Raw genomic sequence first — 18,491 nt, 5'->3', positions numbered from 1 at the left:
CAGTAGGTGTTTTGGTGGTTGAGGCCCCAGACTCCCACATGACCAACCACGGTTCAAACCCAGACCTGGCAGCTTGCGTCCTCACTTTCCCTCCCTCTCTCTCTCTCTCTCTGGTCAAGTTAATAATAATAATAATAATAATAATAATTAATAAAATTAAATAATTTTTGAGAGGTTTTAGCCTTATGGCACATGTGCTCACCAGAGAGAGACAGACAGACACAGCAAGAGAGAGAGAGTGAGAAATCACTCCCCGGGGATGGCCACACCACAATTCCTTCTCCATTCTCTTCCTGGGATCTTAGGCATGTATGCACACATGCCCAGTGTGATTTTCAAGCCACCAAGTCCAGGACTTGAACCATGGTCAGCCATATGGGAGTCCAGAGATGTAACCACTAAACCATCTGCTGGCTCCTTCATACTTGAAAAAAAAAAAAGGCTGTCTAATGGTTTTGGGGACCCTGAGCAACCCAGCTACATTCCAACAATAAAATTAGTACATACTACTATGAGTTAAGTCTGAGAGACCCCTGGCTTAAAGTTGACTACTAACACACTAAAATAGTGTCTACATCTCCTTAGATGATAGCCATGTGCATATGGAGAGGTTTGTTGTTGTCGTTTTCTATATTGTGGGTGCACTAGCAAGAAAGACAGAGAGAGACAGAGACAGAAAGTGAGAAATCACCCCCCAGGGGGGATGGCCATGCCACAATCCTTTCTCCTCCATTCTCCTTTTGGGATCTTGGGCATACACACACACGTGCCCAGTGTGAGTTTAAACTACTGGGTCCGGGACTCGAACCGCAGTCGACTGCATGGGAGTCCAGTGACAAAGCCATTAAGCCAACTGCTGGTCCCAATAGCCATGTAAATATGTAAGAGACACGGATGGGAGAGGATAAATTCTCAAAAATAGATACTTGGGTATATATAAACATGTATGTGCCACTGTGTAGCCAGCTGCATTTGGCACTTTCTTGTCAACTCTAGGGCAGTATTTTTCCAAGTATGTTCCACTGATTGCCTAAAACAGAAACGCGGGGACTGTTTGTTAACGTTTCAGATTCCTGGGGGGCTGGAAGGTGGCATGGTGGTTGAAGGCACTGGACTCCCACATGGTCAACCAAGGTTCAACTCCTTGACCTGGAGGCTTGCTTTTCTCTTTTTTTTTTTCTCTTACTCCATCCCTCTCTGGTCAAATTAAAAAATATAAATAAATAAAGTTAAATAAAATAATTCTTAAAAAAAATTCAGATTCCTGGGACCAGCAGATATATAATGGTTACGACCATAGTTTTGAGTGGTGGTAGTTTGAGCAGTGGCTTAAAACTCAACACCAGGCGCGTGTGCATGTGTGCCCAAGATCCTAAGAGGAGAATGGAGGAGAAAGGATTGCAGCTTGGCCATCCCTTCTGGGGGGGATTTCTTGCTTTCTATTTTTTAAAAGAATTATTTTATTTCATTTATTATCATTATTATTTGTTTAATTTGACTAGAGAGAGACAGAGAGAGAGAGAAAGGGAAAGTAGGGAAACAAGCTTCCAAGTCCAGGACTCAGACATGGTCAGTCATGTGGCTTAACCACCACACTACCTGCTAGCCCTACAAAAATCTCTTAAAAAATAAACTCAGACTCCTAGCCTGAAAAAAAATTTTAAGCAACCCTGATAATTATTTACCCTGAAGTATGAGAATAGTTTTGCCCTTTATCATTTTTGTTCCCCTCTTTGCTGCCAGAGTCTCTGTTGAACAACAATGCCTCTTACACTTGCATTTCCAGGACAAGAAAGTCAGTTTAGGCTTGAGTCAAATCAACAGAGGAAAGAAAATATCTTTTAAATAATTATTTATTTAATTTATTAACTCTTTAAATTTGCTATAGGGGATGTATGCTCACCAGAGAGAGACCGAGAGAGAGAGAGAGAAAGTTAGCAAGCCACTAGGTCCCAGACTTGAACCATGGTCATCCATGTGTGAGTCAAACACTTTAACCACCATGCCAACTGCTGGCCCAAGAAAATATCATAAAAGAAAAATAGAGTCATGAAGAGCCCCCTGTTCTGGTGGCTGTTTGACCATGGTTTCAAATTCCATGAAGTAGCAAGGTCAGTGATCAACCTTTAGAACACGGGACAGAGGAAATGCCAGAATGTTATTTCCCACCGACCCCCAATATTTACACTCCAGTTTGGCATCTAGCATTTGCCCTGCTTATTTTTCTCCTATACCTTTGCTTACCCTGACAAACTTGTCCTACTTTCCTCCTTTTTCCTGACTTTTTCTAGTCCTCATAAGTCCCATTTTCTCCAGCATCTCCTTTACTTATCCAGTTGCCACTGATTTCACTCTCTTCTGCATTCCTGTAGCAATATGGTTACTGCCACATGATTCAGTATTTAATTAAGCTATATTTTTCTATGTACAAATTAGTTGTAGCTTTCTGGCTGAATTTTAATAATCTTGAAGGCAGAGAGAACTCTTACAATTTGGTGCCCCCCTTTTATATCTCCCAGAGAAGGCAAAGGTATAAATATTAGTAAGTACTTCATTGACTGAAATAAAGATTAGCTCTGTACCTGAGAGGCCACTCTGCTCCTGATGTCTGCTTATCCGTCTTCACACTGTCTCTAGGAGGCAAACCCTCCAGCAGGACACTTAGCTGCTTTACGGATGAACAGAATTCACCAAGAAAGTCAATGACTTGCTCAACACTGTAGCTCCAGTCATGAAATAAAAGAAAAATAAGACAAGAATTCCTAAATCTGAACACTATGTCTCATTGCTCTGGTTAACCATTCAGGTTTGTCCACAGTTAAGAGCCTGAGGGAACTTCAAACCATATGGTCAGAAAATGTCCTCAGGGAAGCCACTTTATAAGTCTGGCTCTGGATGATGAAAGGTAGGATTTCACAATGAAGGACAGCATTCACAGTAGAGATCCCCCACAATGTTTTCACATGAACACAAGAGTTTTCAAATGAGTATTTGGGTTTCCACGTGGCATTTCAGTTCCCCTCTCTCCTTATTATACAATCACAAACATTTCCAATCCCTATCTACACTTTGAGCAGTTACAAAGTCTTAGCTTCTTCCTCCATGACATCGCCAATGTACATATACATTTTAATCTCTAAGTTCTACATACTAAATACTGGAAAAAGTTTAAAGGGCTTTTTTTTTTTTTTTTTTTTTTTTTTTTTTGGCAATAGGCCTGTGTACTAACCACAGAGAGATGGGGAGGAGGGTAGGGAGATAAGGAAGAACATCCCAAGGCATTCAATCATATCACAATCTCTTCTCCATTTCTGCATTCTGTCAGGATTGAGGGCACATACACACACGTGCCTGGCATGTTTTTCAAGCCTTGGGGGCCAGAATTCAATCGGGGTCGACCATACCGAATCTGTTCCCTTAACCATTAGGCTACTGGGCTGGCCCAAGGTCCTCTTCTGTAAAGGCAGGAAGATGGACAAAATGGCTAATTTAGGTTCTGTGCAGTCCTGGGATTATGACACTTTATATTGGTCATCTTTACAGTCTACCCAGTTCTTGGTATGATGATTATGTCACTAGACCCCCATATAGTCAACTGCAGTTTGAGCCCCAGACCCAGCTTAAAACTCACACCAGGTACATGTGAGTGTGTGCCCAGAATCCCAAGAGGAGAAGGGACTGCGGCGTGACAACCCCTCCTGGGAGGGATGATTTCTCACTTTCTATCTCTTCGTCTCTCTGGCAAATGCATGCACCCTTATAGCTAAAATTTCTCAAAAACAAAAACAAAAACAAAAACCTACCCATTTCTGACTTTGCTCTCCTCTAAACCCATAATAGTACTCCTGACAAGTTTATTTCCTGCCTCTGTCCTTAACTTCTCTCAAACTTCTTTAGTATCTTCATTACTTCTACACCAGACTCAGGTTTTTTCCTACTTCACGTTTAAGTCTGCAATGTCTTCCTCAAATACCCCCAGTCTCACTGTTATTACAACGAACCATAATAAGGAAGAAAATACAACATTAGGGTTAGCCCTGTGATCTGATCATTAAGGGAACTGGATCTAACATGGTTAATGTAAGCAGTTCAAATCCTGGCCTCCATGGCTTGAAAACATGTACATGTGTGCCCCAAATCCTGACAGGATGGAGAAATGGAGGGCAAGATATTGTGGCATGACCTTGTTCCATTGCAGGGTGCTTTTTCTCTCTGTCTCTCTATCTCTTTCTGTGAGCACACATGTTCTCGGCAAATGAAAAAAATTAATAATTTCTGTAGGGGCCAGGTTCATGGCACAGCAGTAATGTGCTGCTCAAGGGAAGCCAGGTCCCATGTGGCAACTGTGATTTGAAACTCCAGCCCAGGGAGCCTGAAACACACCTGACGTTTGCACAAATACTTAAGATCCAATGAGTGGAGGACTGGAGGAAGGAAACTGAAGCATGATCAGACCCTGTGAAGGGTGCTCTTTTCTCTCTCTTCCTCTCTCACTCATGTGTACATGTTCAGACTCTATTATGAATAAAGAAAAAATTATTATTAATTTTGGTTTTGCTATAGGGTATATGAACTCACCAAAGATAGAGATGGAGGGAAAATGAGAAATCACCTCTAGGGAAATGGCCATTCCACAATCTCTTCTCTATTATTCTCCTCTTGGGATTTGGAGTGTGTATGTACCCACACTTGCACTTGTACCTGGCGTATTTTCAGGCCACCAGGCCCAGTATTTGAACCATGCAGATGACCATGTGAGACCCAACTCTCTTAACCACCACACCACTGGCTGGCCCCTAAATATTCATTTTTATAGAGCCATTTAAGTCTCACACACACACACACACACACACACACACATGCAAATCAACTAGGCCATCATTCTACTTCTTTTTATCCTTTTCAGTTAGTCTTAAATTTTTTCCTATAGATTGTTTTTTGGGCCACATAATTTCACAATATCATTGTCTTTTTAAAAATCTAATTTCTGTGGGACCAGTAGTTGGCATAATGTCTTTGTGGCTGAACTCCCATGTAGTCAACCGCGGTTCGAGTCCTGGACCTGGTGGCTTAAACTCATGCCAAGCACATGTGCATGCCCAAGATCCTGAGAGGAGAATGAGGAGAAGGGATTGTGGCATGGTCATACCCCCGGGGGGGGGGGGATTTCTCACTTTCTCTCTCTCTATCTCTCTCTGTCTTTCTGGTGAGCGCACGCACCCTATAGCAAAAACTTCTCTCTCTCAAAAAAAAATCTTATTTCTGGTTAACGCCCTAGACCTACAGATAGAAAGCTATCAATAATAGATAGCTTTCAAAAGCTACCTCCCCAATACAAGTCTTGCTTCTCAGTGGGCCTGCTGAGCAAATGTGCTCAGTGTTCTTAATGAGAACAAAAGGGGGGTGGACCAACAGGTGGTGTAGTGGTTAAGGCGCTGGATTCCCACGTAGCCATTTGCGCAGTTTGAGTCCTGACCCTGTGGCTTGAAAATCAGACAAACACATGTGCATGCATTTCCAAAATCCCCAGAGGAAAATGGAAGAGAAGGGATTGCAGCATGACCATCCCTGGGGTGCTGATTTCTTACCTCCCCTCTCTGTCTCTTTGTCTCTCTAGCAAGCACACATGCCCTATGGTAAAATCTTAAAAAAAGAAAAGAAGAGGAAGAAAGGATACAGGCCAGCTGCCATGGCACAGCAGTAACCCAATGCTATGCAATACTGACACCACATGGGAAGGTCCTGAGTTCATGCTGAAGGTCCCCTTGTTCACATTAGGCACACACATGTGTTCTCATGGTCCTGGCAGGCTGAGGCTGAGGTTGGATCACAGCACGAAGACCCTGTTGGGAGTGCCTATCTCTCTTTCTGGCTCTTTTTCTTTCTTTTTTTCTCTCTCCCTAACAAAAAAAAGAAAGAAATTTCTTAAAAAGAATTATTTTATTTAACTTTTATATTATTTTAATTTGACCAGAGGGGGACAGAGCAAGAGAGAGGGAAAGTAAAAAAGCAAATTGCCAGGTCTGGGACTCAAACCATGATCGGCCATGTAGGAGTCTAGCGCCCCCAACCAACACGCCACCTGCCAGACCATATATATATATATATATATTTAGGGTATTTTGCTATAGGGCCCATGCACTCACCAGAAAGACAGAGAGAGAGACAGAGAGACAGAAAGCGAGAAATCACGCCCCAGGGGGGATAGCCACACCACAATCCCTTCTCCTCCATTCTCCTCTCAGGATCTTGGGCATGCATGCACAAGCACCTGACATGAGTTTAAGCCACCGGCTCCGGGACTCGAACCATGGCTGACTACATGGGAGTCCAGTGACATAGCTGTTACGCCAACTGCTGGTCCTCCCAATAATTTTTTTTTAAAAAAGGAAAGAATAAAGACATTAAAAAGAAATTAATCTAAGTGAAATCAATTAATGATATGGCCAAAATCAATTAAGTATCATAATTTTTGGGGTAAATACAGGCGAGCGGAACTGAGAACTGATTCTTGGTATTGGCATTCTAAACCAAAGATACCTCAAGAGCATCAGAGACTGCATTTGCTGTGCTCTGCACTGTGAAGAATTTGAGCTCTACGCCATTTGACTAGCAGATGGCATAGAAGTTACATCACTAGGACTCCCACATGGCTGACAGCAATTCAAGTCCCAGACCCCTGGCTTAAAATCCATGCCAGGCCCTATAACAAAAACCTCTCAAAAAAAAAAAAAAATCATGCCAGGCATTTGTACACACATGCCCCAAATCACGAGAGGACAATGTTTTTTGCCATAGGGCAGGCACCTCCATACCTCCCCTTCCCAAGAGCATGGAAGAGAATGAACTGTGGGGTGATTTCTCACTTTCCCTCTCACTGTCTCTCTCTCTTTCTCTCTGGTGAGCACATGTACCCTAAGTCTAAAACTTCCTAAAAAGATAAATAATAACTGAGCTCTTACTAATTAGCTCTGTGACCTTGAACAAGTGACTCCCTTTTTGGGCCTCAGTTTCTTTGTGTACTGAATTGAGATATAAAACCCACTTTCTGAAGTGGTGCTTTGAACTAAATGATGCAAACAAAATGTAAAGATTCTAGCACGAGCTTGGAACATAACAGGTATACAGAACATGTTACTTTCTCCTTCCCCTCCGTGTCTCCTACCTGCCATTTCCTACTAGTGCTCAGTGGAAGAACGAAATGCTCTACGGATACACACTTGATTTAGGACTTATTACGTTATTAGATTTACTTCCTGCCTCCACTACTCCCAGGGTAGCAAAGCATGCGATCAGGGGCCTAGAGATAATCTGAATCCTTTACTCTTACTTGGAGAAAGCAAAGGACTGTGGCCTGAGCCTCTGGGAACACCAAAGAATTGGCACTGTGAGGTTATATCTGGCCTTGCTCGGGTTCGTTGTTGCGCCACACTGGAAAAGTTCTTTGGCCCCTTTGGCAAGGATGTGGAACAACAGGAACTTTCATATACTGCAAGTGAGAGTGTGAGGACAACCCCTCAGAAAACAGCTCGCCATTAATCAGTAAAGCTGAATATACTCTGTATGCCCTATAACTAGCTTAACCAGCTTCTACTTCTGGATTTATACCCTGGAGAAAAGTTTCAAATGTGTCCCAAGGACATTTTCTTCTCTTTTTTTTAGAGAGGTTTTTGCCATAGGGGGTGTGTACTCATCAGAAAGACAGAGAGAGAAAGAGAGACAGAAAGTGAGAAATCACCCCCCAAGGGGGCTGGCCATACCGCAATCCCTTCTCCTGCATTCTCCTCTCGGGATCTTGGGCACGCGTGCACATGCCCCTGGAATGAGTTTAAGCCACTGGGTCCAGGACTCAAACCATGGTCAACTACGTGGGAGTCCAGTGACATAGCCATTACACCAACTGCTTGTCCCAAGAACATTTTCATTATGAGCAAAAACTGGAAACAATACAAATGTTTCTCAGCAATAGGATAAATATATTGCAGTAGATTCACAGAAAGAAGTAGTATAAGCAAGTCAGCAGGTGCCATGGTGATTAAGAGTGCTGAACTCCCACGTGGCCGACAACGGTTCAAATCCTGGACCTGGTAGCTTGCTCTCTCCCTCTTTCTCTCTTTCTCTCTCTGTCCCTCTCTAGTCAAAATAAAATAAATAAAGTTAAATAATTATTTTAAAAAGTAGTATAAAGCAATGAGAATGAACAAACAATGGCTACATGAAGCAATAGAGATGAATTTATGAACATAACATTGAGCAAAAAATACATAAAAAGCCACCCATAAGAGTATGATATATATATATATATATCCTGTTATGAAAATAGGTAAAACTCACTTATGGTGGTAAGAATATGGATAACAGTTTTTCCTGATGATAGGTAGTGATTAGGAGAAACCTCTCCTAATAGGAATTTCTGGGGTACTAATTACCAAGGTGTATTCACTTTGTGTTGTATCTAATAAAAAATTTTACTCTATAATAAATATAATTTCATTTATATAATGTTCAGAAGCAGGAAAAATTGTGCAAAGTAATCTTTGTGATACATGCATAAATAATTCACTATTTTGTTGTTGTTCACTTTTTTAAAAAAAGTTTGCTAGAGGGTGCATGTGCCCATTGGGAAGGGGGAGAGAGAGAGAATAAAAAAGCTCCCCCTGGTGGAATGGCCACACTGCAACTCCCTCTCTCCCATTCTCTTCTAGAGATTTTGGGTATAGATGCACATGCGCCCAGCATATTTTTCAAACCACGGGGTCTAGGATTCCAACCATGCAGCTAGCCATATGAGATCCAGCTGCCTCAACCACATCACCAGCAAGTCCAGATAGTTTGCTATTTTTACAAAGCATGAAAAAATAATGATAGGAGGAATAAAGGAATGTGATCAGAAAAACAGACATGTGGGGCCAGCAGGTGACATGGCAGTTAGGGTGTTAAACTCCCACATGGCCAAATGTGGTTCAAGTCCCGGACCTGGCACCTTGCTTTCTCACTTTCTCTCTGTCTCTCTGGTAAGTGCATGTGCGCTATAGGAAAATTGAAAAATAATAATAATAAATTATTAAAAAAATAAAAACAGACATATAAACAGCTTCTATGATGCTGGCAATGTTTAATTTCTTAATTCAGTTGATAGTTACATAGCAGTCACCTCATCAGTATTATTATCTTTTTTTTTTTTTAAATTTGACTAGTGAGAGACAGAGAAAGAGAGAGAAAGGGTAAGCAAACTACCAGGTCCAGGACTCGAACCGTGGTCAGCCATGTGGGAGTGTCCAGCACCTTAACCACCGCACCACCTGCTGGCCCCATCAGTATTATTATTATTATTTAAAATGCACTTATGTTCTATATGCTCTTCCATATGTATTATATATTGCACAACAGAAAATTTAAAGTAAGATGCCAGCCTGTGACCTGGTGGTTAAGGAACTGGATCTCATATGGCCAACTACAGTTTAAATTCTGGCCTGGCAGCCTGAAGAACACACCATATGCATGTGTGTGAATGTCCATGGTTCCAACAGAATGAAGAAATTGAAGAAAAGGGATTACAGTGTGACCACTGCCCATGAGGGGTGCTTTCCCCCTCTCCCTTTCTCTCTTTCTGTCTCTGGCAAGTACACATACCCTCTAGCAAAAAAAAATAATAATAATAATTTTTTTAAAAATAGGACAGGTCCCGTGGCCTGGTGGTTGAGGGAGCCAGTTTGAGCCCAGGCCCCAGAGACTTGAAAAACATGCCGAACTTGCGCATATCGTGACCCAAACCCCAACAAGATGGACAAGTAGAAGAGAAGAGATTGTGGCATGATCACGTCCCATCAAGGGGTGGGTGCTTTCTCCTTCTCCTTTTCTCTACTCTTGCTGGCAAGTGCACATGCCCTTTGGCAAATTAAAAAAAAAAAAATTGGCAGGCCAGCAGGTGGTGTGGTAGGTGCTGGATCCCACATGGCCAGCTCTACTATTTGAGGTCCAGGCCTGGCAGCTTAAAAAATGTGGCAGGTGAGTTTACACACATGCCCAATATCCCTAGAGGAGAATGGAGGAGAAGGGATCATAGCATGGCCCTCCTCCCCTGGAAGGTGATTTCTCACTTTCCCCCTCTCTCTCTGGCAAACACACACACCCTATGACAAAAATCTGAAGAAAAGAAAAAAACAAAATTTTGGGAGGGAGGAAAGATTTTTGCCATAGGGCACATGTATTTGTCAGAGAGACAAAGTGAGAAATCCCCCCCCCCCCGTGGGGATGGCCACACTACAATCCTTTCTCTTCTGTTCTCGTTCCAGGATCTTGGGCACACATGCACATGCACCTGGCATGAGTTTGAAGCCACTGGGTCTGGGACTCGAATGATGGTCGGCCATGTGGGAGTCCTAGTGACGTAACCACTATGCCATTTGCTGGCCCGCCGAAAAAATTAATTTAATAAACTCAAACAAATGAGCAAAAAGCATATACCCTGAAGAGAAGAGTAGCATAGTGAGGAGGTAAGATCATTTTAGAACTGGAAGAGGTCTTGGAAATCATGTTGTCCAACTTAAAGAAATCAAAACAGAGGCTCAAAGAAGTTAAGTGACTTGCTCAAAGTTGTTTAGTCCATTACAAAATCGAATCTATACAGAACCTAGGTAGACCTCTTGGCTTCTGTCAGCTACTCCTACAGACCCACTCTGATTTGATTCATCCATTCAGTTCTAATTTTGCCCCTATGTCCAAAGATCATATCTTGAAATTGCACACATTGTAAAACTCACTTATGTTACAGTTTTTTCCTTCTAAATTTGATGTATTTATTGTAGGAAAAGAAATCAGAAGGAGGATCTTCTCTACAGATATTCCAAACCCTTAGAAAGTTCGTCAAAACATGGGACCAGCAGTCGGTGTAATGGCTATGTCACTGGACTCCCATGTAGTTGACGGTGGTTCGAGTCCCGGACCCAGTGGCTTAAACTCACACTGGGCACATGTGCATGCATGCCCAAGATCCCGAGAGGAGAATGGAGGAGAAGGGATTGCGGTGTGGCCATCCCCCCGGGGGATGATTTCTCGCTTTCTATCTCTCCGTCTCTCTCTGTCTCTCCAGCAAGCACAAAAACTTCTAAAAAAAAAAAAAAAAAGTCCGTCAAAACTTCTAATAGGAGGGAACCAGCAGTTAGCGTAATGGCTATGTCGCTGGACTCCCACGTAGCCGACCGCGGTTCGTGTCCCGGACCCGGTGGCTTAGAACTCACACCGGGCGCGTGTGCATGCATGCCCAAGATCCCGAGAGGAGAATGGAGGAGAAGGGATTGCGGCGTGACCATCCCCCCTGGGGGGTGATTTCTCGCTTTCTGTCTCTCTGTCTCTCTCTGTCTGTCTGGCGAGCACATGCGCCCTATAGCAAAAATCTCTCAGAAAAACAAAAACAACAACAACAAAAAAACTTCTAATAGGAAAGAAATAGTTCTGGGTCTATTTCTTTACTGCTGGGTTACAGTTCTCCCACTTCTTTGTACTCTGTGATATGGCCTGTCCCACTTGCATGCTGACTTTCGAACCTCAGGATCTGAGAGTTGATAAAACATCTGCGTCAGCTTTGGTCAAGCATTAAGGTCTCTGCTGGGGAAAGTGAGCTCTTCTGCCACCTTGTGACACAGGATGAGAACAACGAGCCTTCAGATCCATTCCTACTCCCACTCCAAGGGGGCAGCATTGTAACGTGGCATCTAGGAACTAAACATTTAAAATGTCAACTAGAACAACAGAGGGTAAAGGTCTGATATTGAAGGGGCGCAGAGAATCATAATCATGTTAAGGGACTAGTAAGCAAAAATAATGAAACCCAAAGAGGGCAATGGAGCCTTTTATTCTGCCATAGCCACCTCCTGTGCTAAGACAATCCAGCAACTATAGAGGAAAAAAAAGAACAGAATCAATAAAGATTTGAGACATCTATGTTTCCTCTAGTCAGTGGTCTCATTTCTCTGCTCTGTTGGAGCAAAACTTGAAAAAGTTAGCTACGCTTCTTTACCTCCAATTCCCTCTCAACACCCTTCCACTTTTAGGGCTCCACTGGAAATGCTCTTAGAAAATGGCCAGAGCCAGTGGATATTCTGTCCTCCCTACATACAACCTCTCAGCATTTGACCAACTGACCACTCCTTCCTTGAAATACTCTCCTCTCTTGGCTCCTGTGATGAACTTAGCTTAGATGGCATTTTCTCGGGGAAGTCGTCTTTGACCACCCTAATTAAAGTGATCTCTGCCAGTAATCCTTCACTGCATCACCCTTTTCTTTATAGCAAATATCATAGTATTTAGTTACCTTATGTATTTGTATATTGTTTATCAACAGCACTTCCACACCATTTTATTTTTCAACCATGCTTATTGTCTGTTTCTCATTGTTTCATGAGGACATAGACGTTGCTCTTTGTCTTCTTTGTTTTGGGTCTTAGTATTGCTCACTGTTAGAACAGTGCCTGACACACAGCAGGCCCTCCACAAACACTTGTTGAATGCAAGAATGAAAGGCGCTGGGGTCGGATGCTCAGCTTGTCACTTCCTCCCTTCATATTTCAGGCAACGTTCTGTCCTTCAGTGACATCTCTTCCCTTTATGTCTCTCCACCAAGACTTCCCTTGATGTGCAATGTAGCCAATTTCAAGCTGTACTTAAGTACTAGAAAGCGGGGTGGTAGATCCAGCAGGTAGCATGGTGGTTAAGGCGCTGGACATTCCCACGTGGCCGAACACAGTTTGCGTCCCGGAAACTGTGGCTTGCTTTCTCATTTTCCCTCTTTGTGTCTCTCTCTGGTCAAATTTAAATAAATGAATAAATAAATAATATTAAATAAATAATTATAAAAAAAGAAACAGGGTGGTATTTCAATTATCTGATTAAAAATCTAATGATCTCCCTCTGTAAAGGGTCTTAAACCAAGTTCCCTCTCAGTTTCAGCCCAGAACCTGTTCATGCATAGCTAAACCCATGTTACATGTTGGCTCCAATGAAGTGTATTTCTTTTTTTAAAGAATAATTTTATTTGAGAACCAGCAGTTAGCATAATGGCTATGTCCCTGGACTCCCACATAGTCAGTCGACCATGGTTGGAGTCCCGGACCTGGTGGCTTAAAACCCACGCTGGGTGCGTGTGCGTGCGTGCCCAAGATCCCGAGAGGAGAATGGAGGAGAAGGGATTGCGGCATGGCCATCCCTTCTGAATAATTTTATTTAATTTTATTTATTTATTTATTTTTAATTTGACCAGAGAGAGAGAAAGTAAGAAAGCAAGCCACCAGGTCTGGGACTCGAACCACAGTCGACCATGTGGGAGTCAAGTGCCCTTAACCACCACGCCACCTGCCAGCCCCCCAATGAGCAGAAAGACTATAGAGGTTCTGGACTTAGGGGTGGATCTGAGCAGATCTTCATTTCTTTTTCTTTTTCCGTTTAATTGCCAGAGACACGTGCACTCACCAGAGACAAAAGAAAGAGAAAGGGAGAAGGAGAAAGCACCCCTCATTGGGGCATGGTCGCATTGCAGTCCCTTCTCTTCCATTTCTCCAGCCTGTTGGGATTTTGGCCCCCACACACATACTTGTACATGGCATGTTTTTCAAGCCACCAGGACCTGAACTTTCGTTGGCCATGTGGGATCTGGCTCCTTTAGCCACTAGGCTACACAGCCAACCTTCACCCCCTAGTCTCTCTTTTTTTTTAAGAGATATATTTGTTGTAGGGCACATGTGCTCACCAGAGAGACAGAGAGCAAGCAATCACCCCCCAGGAGGATGGCTATGCTGCAATCCCTTCTCTACTCTCAGGATTTGGGGCATGTATGCACATGCACCCAGCATGAGTTTCAAGCCTCTGAGTCCGGGACTCAAACCATGGTTGACTACATGGGAGTCCAGTGACATAACCATTATACCATCTGCTGGTCCCACCCCCCTACTGTCTTTAGCTCTTCCTCACCCACTCTCAGACTAATAGTCATAGGAATGTTGTCTACCCATACTCATATCACTATTTAAGAGTGTGAATATATGCAAAACACAGTAAGTTTATCTGTTCTCGTGAGAGTTTGTGCATATATATGTGGGTGAATTCTAGATATCATTTCATTGGAGCTCTAATTTACAGAGTAGAAAAAGTCAAGCAATTTTCTCAAGGTGATATATCATAGTTAATAACAGGGCCTTGGGCCAGCTGGTGGTATGGTGGTTAAGGCAGCTAAATCCCATGTAGCTAACTGTGTGGTTTGAGTCCTGGACCCAGCAGCTTGAAAAACCCTGTGTGTGCATGCCCAAAACCCTGAGAGGAGAATGGAGAAGGGATTGTGGTGTGGCCATCTCCCCTAGCGTGTGCTTGCTTTCTCACTTTCTGTCTCTTTCTCTCTTTCTGTCTCTCTCTCTCTGGCAAGCACATGCAAAATTTATTTTTATTTTAAAGACTTATTTAATTTTATTTATGCATTATTATTTTTTAAATTTTGACCAGAGAGGGACAGAGTGAGAGAGAGAGAAAGTGAGAAAGCAAGCTGCCAGGTCTAGGACTTGAACCCTGGTTGGCCATGTGGAAATCCAGTGCCCTTAACCACCATGCCACCTGCTGGCTCCACAAAAAAATAAAATTTAAGTAATAAAATAATAATAAAATAATGATGGGAACCAGCAGTTAGCGTAATGGCTATGTCGCTGGACTCCCACGTAGTCGACCGCGGTTCACGTCCCGGACCCGGTGGCTTAAAACTCACGCCAGGCGCGTGTGCGTGCGTGCCCAAGATCCCGAGAGGAGAATGGAGGAGAAGGGATTGCGGCGTGACCATCCCCTCTGGGGGGTGATTTCTCGCTTTCTGTCTCTATGTCTCTCTCTGTCTGTCTGGCGAGCGCACACGCCCTACAGTAAAAATCTCTCCAAAAAAAAAAAAAATAATGATAACAGGGCCCATACTAGAATTTTAATCTATTATTCCTAGTCTAGTGCTCTCTCCAATGTAATTCATAGGCTTACTCAATCTGTTTCCTGCTCTATTCTAGAAATTACACTCCCTAATAGAAATCTCTCTATCTCTTTATGTCAGTGTATAAAGCCATGTGCTTGTGTCATGAGCATGCATATGAATGGCTACGTGTCTATCTGCAAGTACTTAAAAGCATATCTCTATGTTTATACCCTTTCCTCTAGGGAAACCTCTAGGTAATTACAGTACTCTATGTTGGCACCAGCAGTGAAGTCAAGGGAAGATCTTCTTAGTCAATCATTAATAAGCAGACTTGGCCCTTTCTCCAATCAGCTCTATTTCTGGGTCTTCAGGAAATGGGGCAAAATAATCAGGATACAACCAGACTCCCCAGGGTCAAACTCAGTGCCAGGGAAGTGAAAGAAGTTAGAGACAAGGTTCCTAGGGGCTGTGTCAGATCAGTAGTGGACCGTCTTTACAATGAGCATGCATGCAGGTTAACATGGATACCATCTTGGTCTTCAGCCTCATCGTCACATCCTATGATGCCAACAGGAAAGGTAAGGATTTTCCCATCCTGATATTCCAGGTAATCAACAAAGAGGTATAGAAAGCATTGGGGACCTGGTCCACAGATAAAGCGAATACCTGGTAAATGATACTTCTCAGACGTTATCCCACGTGTCCTCTTGCCTCTATGCAGGACTGTTTAAGTCAGAGAAATAGCTGTTTCATGATGAGAAGTCTTGAGAAAATGTGACACACTCTTCTGTCTTGTTCATGTAACTAACATTAAAAGTCCTTTAACTGGGCCAGTAGATGGAGTGGTGGTGAAGGCACTGGACTTCCACATGGCTGACCAAGGTTGGAGTCCCAGACCCAGGGACTTCAAAATTGTGCTGGGCACATGTGCGTGTGCCCTAAATCCCGAAAGTAGAACAGAGGAGAAGGGATTGCATGGCCATCCCCTCTAGGGAATGATTTCTCACTTTCCCTCTCTCTGTCTTAGTCTCTCTCTGGTGAGTTCATGAGCCTGATGGGGGCAAAAATCCTTTATTAGATAGCTTTATTAGAGGGTACTCTCATAGCTTCAGTATGGTCACTGGAGATTCCCAAATTCATAGCCCCTTAAAAGATGTTGCTTACGGGATCAGCAATTAGCATAATGGCTATGTCGCTGGACTCCCATGTAGTCGACCGCGGTTCGAGTCCCGGACCCGGCGGCTTAAACTCATGCCAGGCACAAGTGCATGCGTGCCCAAGATCCCGAGAGGAGAATGGAGGAGAAGGGACTGCGGCGTGGCCATCCCCCCTGGGGGGTGATTTCTCGCTTTCTGTCTCTCTGTCTTTCTCTGTCTTTTTGGAGAGCTCACGCACCCTATAGCAAAAACCTCTCCAAAAAAAAAAAAAAGATGTTGCTTTAATATTTTTACTTATCTATTTATTTAATTTAGTTTTTGCTGTAAAGTGTGCACTCGCTGGAGAGAAAAGAGACAGACAGAGAGAGGGAGAGGAAGAAATCACTCCTTGGGGGGATGGCCATGTCACAATTCTCCCTCCTTCGTTCTCCTCTCAGATTTTAGGCATGTACGAATGCATGCCTGGCATATATTTTTTTAAGAGAGGTTTTTGCTATAGGGTAATTATGCTCACTGGAAAGACAGAGAAACAGAAAATGATAAATCACCCCCTGGGGGGATGGCCACACTGTAATCCCTTTTCCTTCACTCTCCTCTCAGGATTTTGGACATGCACACACCAGTGCCCGGCGTGGGTTAAGCCACTAGGTCTGAGACTCGAACTGCAGTAGACTACGTGGGAGTCCAGCAATGTAACCATTACACCATCTGCTGGAACCTGCCTGGCATAATTTTTAAGCTGTTAGGTCCAGGGCTCAAACCAAGGAATTGCCCATGTGGGATCTACCTGCCTCAACCTCCACACCACCTACTGACCCCGATGTTACCTTCATTTTTAAGGTGGCACATCCAAATACCAGTACCCAGAATTCTAAAGAATAAGTATCCAGTCAATTCTGACCATGTGTTCCTCCTCCTTTAGCCCTCAGAGATAGCAGTTGCCAAGTAGAACAGCTGCCTGGGCTCTTCCCAAAGGATGTGAGAAGCATCAGGGATTTGCTTATGAAAGGTAGGAATGGGCCCTTTGTGGAAAATTAATTCGCCATTTCAAAGAAATTTTTACCTTTAAAAGATGCCTTGTCTCCCCTCCTTCCCACTCCAGATCTTGAATAACTGATTTTAAAGATATGTACTCTCACCAGGAGGTTTTCTGGAAACCAAATTTTAAACGAGCTATTATTACCTAAGTCATGCTTATATAAATCAAAGAAGAAGGGATGAAGAAAGAGTGGGAGGCACACCTAACCCTCTCTGCTTTAAAGAAAACATCCTAGTGCTGAATTTGCTGCAGTCAGCTGTCTTCATGGGGCCCATGGCAGAAAGGAAGAAAAGCAGTACTTGTATACTTAGCACCATAAACATATACTGATGGAAAAATAAGCGAAAAGGAGGACAAAGTGCAACAATGGAGTTTAATGTAAAGGGTCGCAAATGGAAGTGGGTTGGCTAGGTAACATTCGGAATAAGAACCAGCTTCATTTTTCTGTCTGGCTCATCTCCTTCCAGAAACGCACACAGAAGCCAAAAGGGCCACATTCACCCAAAACTGGACTGTGGCTACCCTGCAGTGCCTTGGCTCTGAGAGCAAAGTGAAAGTCAACCTTGTATATTCAGAGAAAAAGCCAAAGGTCAAGCACATTCTGAAGAACCTGAGAGTCATTACTGCTCCTCATGGGAACAGTTCTTCCTCTCCAAGGTGTCGCCTGACTCTCACAGCCAAGTTTCAGACTGGATCCATGCTAAAAGGCCAAGGTGAGACTGAAAAAGGAAATGGAGGTAGTCACTAACTTTCATTTGACATGCTTGAAGGCAGCTGGTGCTTGGCAGCTAAGGCCACCCACCACAAAGTAGGTGATCCACGCCCTGGGCAAATCTATGTCCTCTCTGGGAATCAGTTTTCTAATCTCTAAGGTCCCTGTTAGCCTTGCTATGCTGTGATTTTCATATGAGTTCCGTTTCTGATGAGGTTCTTTTGACAATTTTTTTACTAATTTATTTTTAATGCACATAGAAAAATATTCAAACAGCATAAATGAATAGTGAAAAGCAAGTCTCCCTCCTACACCTGTGTCTCAATCTTCCAGTTCTCTATTCTTCAGAGTACCACTATTATAAATTTAGTGTATTACCGTCCAGTGATACTCTAAAAATGAGGGCCACCTGTGGTGTGGTAGTTAAGGTGACTGGATCCTACATGGTCGACTATGTGGTTCAAGTCCTGAACCCAGTAGCTTTAGAAACATGCCAAGTACATGTATGGTGCCCAAAATCCAAAAAGAAGGAAAAAATGAAGATAGAATTGTGGTAGGATCATTCCCTGAGTGGGTGCTTTCCCACTTATTTAGGCTTAGGGTTTAGGGAGAGTTTTAGCGTTAGGGATGGGGATAGGGTGTAGGGAT

At 43.2% G+C, this 18,491-nt stretch overlaps 2 protein-coding genes across 2 annotated transcripts in view; one reads left to right on the top strand and one right to left on the bottom strand.

The window, feature by feature from the left end:
* The window catches only part of ACACA (acetyl-CoA carboxylase alpha), a 335,657-nt gene that overhangs the window by 284,194 nt on the left and 32,972 nt on the right, over positions 1 to 18,491 (bottom strand). The gene's annotated exons all lie outside the window — the stretch shown is intronic.
* CUNH17orf78 (chromosome unknown C17orf78 homolog) overlaps positions 15,456 to 18,491 on the top strand; it is a 19,005-nt gene continuing 15,969 nt past the window's right edge. Inside the window, exons 1-3 of the mRNA XM_027774178.1 lie at positions 15,456 to 15,513; positions 17,015 to 17,101; positions 17,599 to 17,844. Of these exons, the coding sequence (XP_027629979.1) occupies positions 15,456 to 15,513; positions 17,015 to 17,101; positions 17,599 to 17,844 (391 nt within the window). The remainder of the gene's footprint in view (positions 15,514 to 17,014; positions 17,102 to 17,598; positions 17,845 to 18,491) is intronic.

Source organism: Tupaia chinensis, unplaced genomic scaffold, assembly GCF_000334495.1.
Source record: "Tupaia chinensis unplaced genomic scaffold, TupChi_1.0 Scaffold000407_4, whole genome shotgun sequence".
In the NCBI taxonomy this organism is placed as follows: Eukaryota; Metazoa; Chordata; class Mammalia; order Scandentia; family Tupaiidae; genus Tupaia; species Tupaia belangeri.
This window is presented reverse-complemented; position numbering and strand designations above follow the sequence as displayed.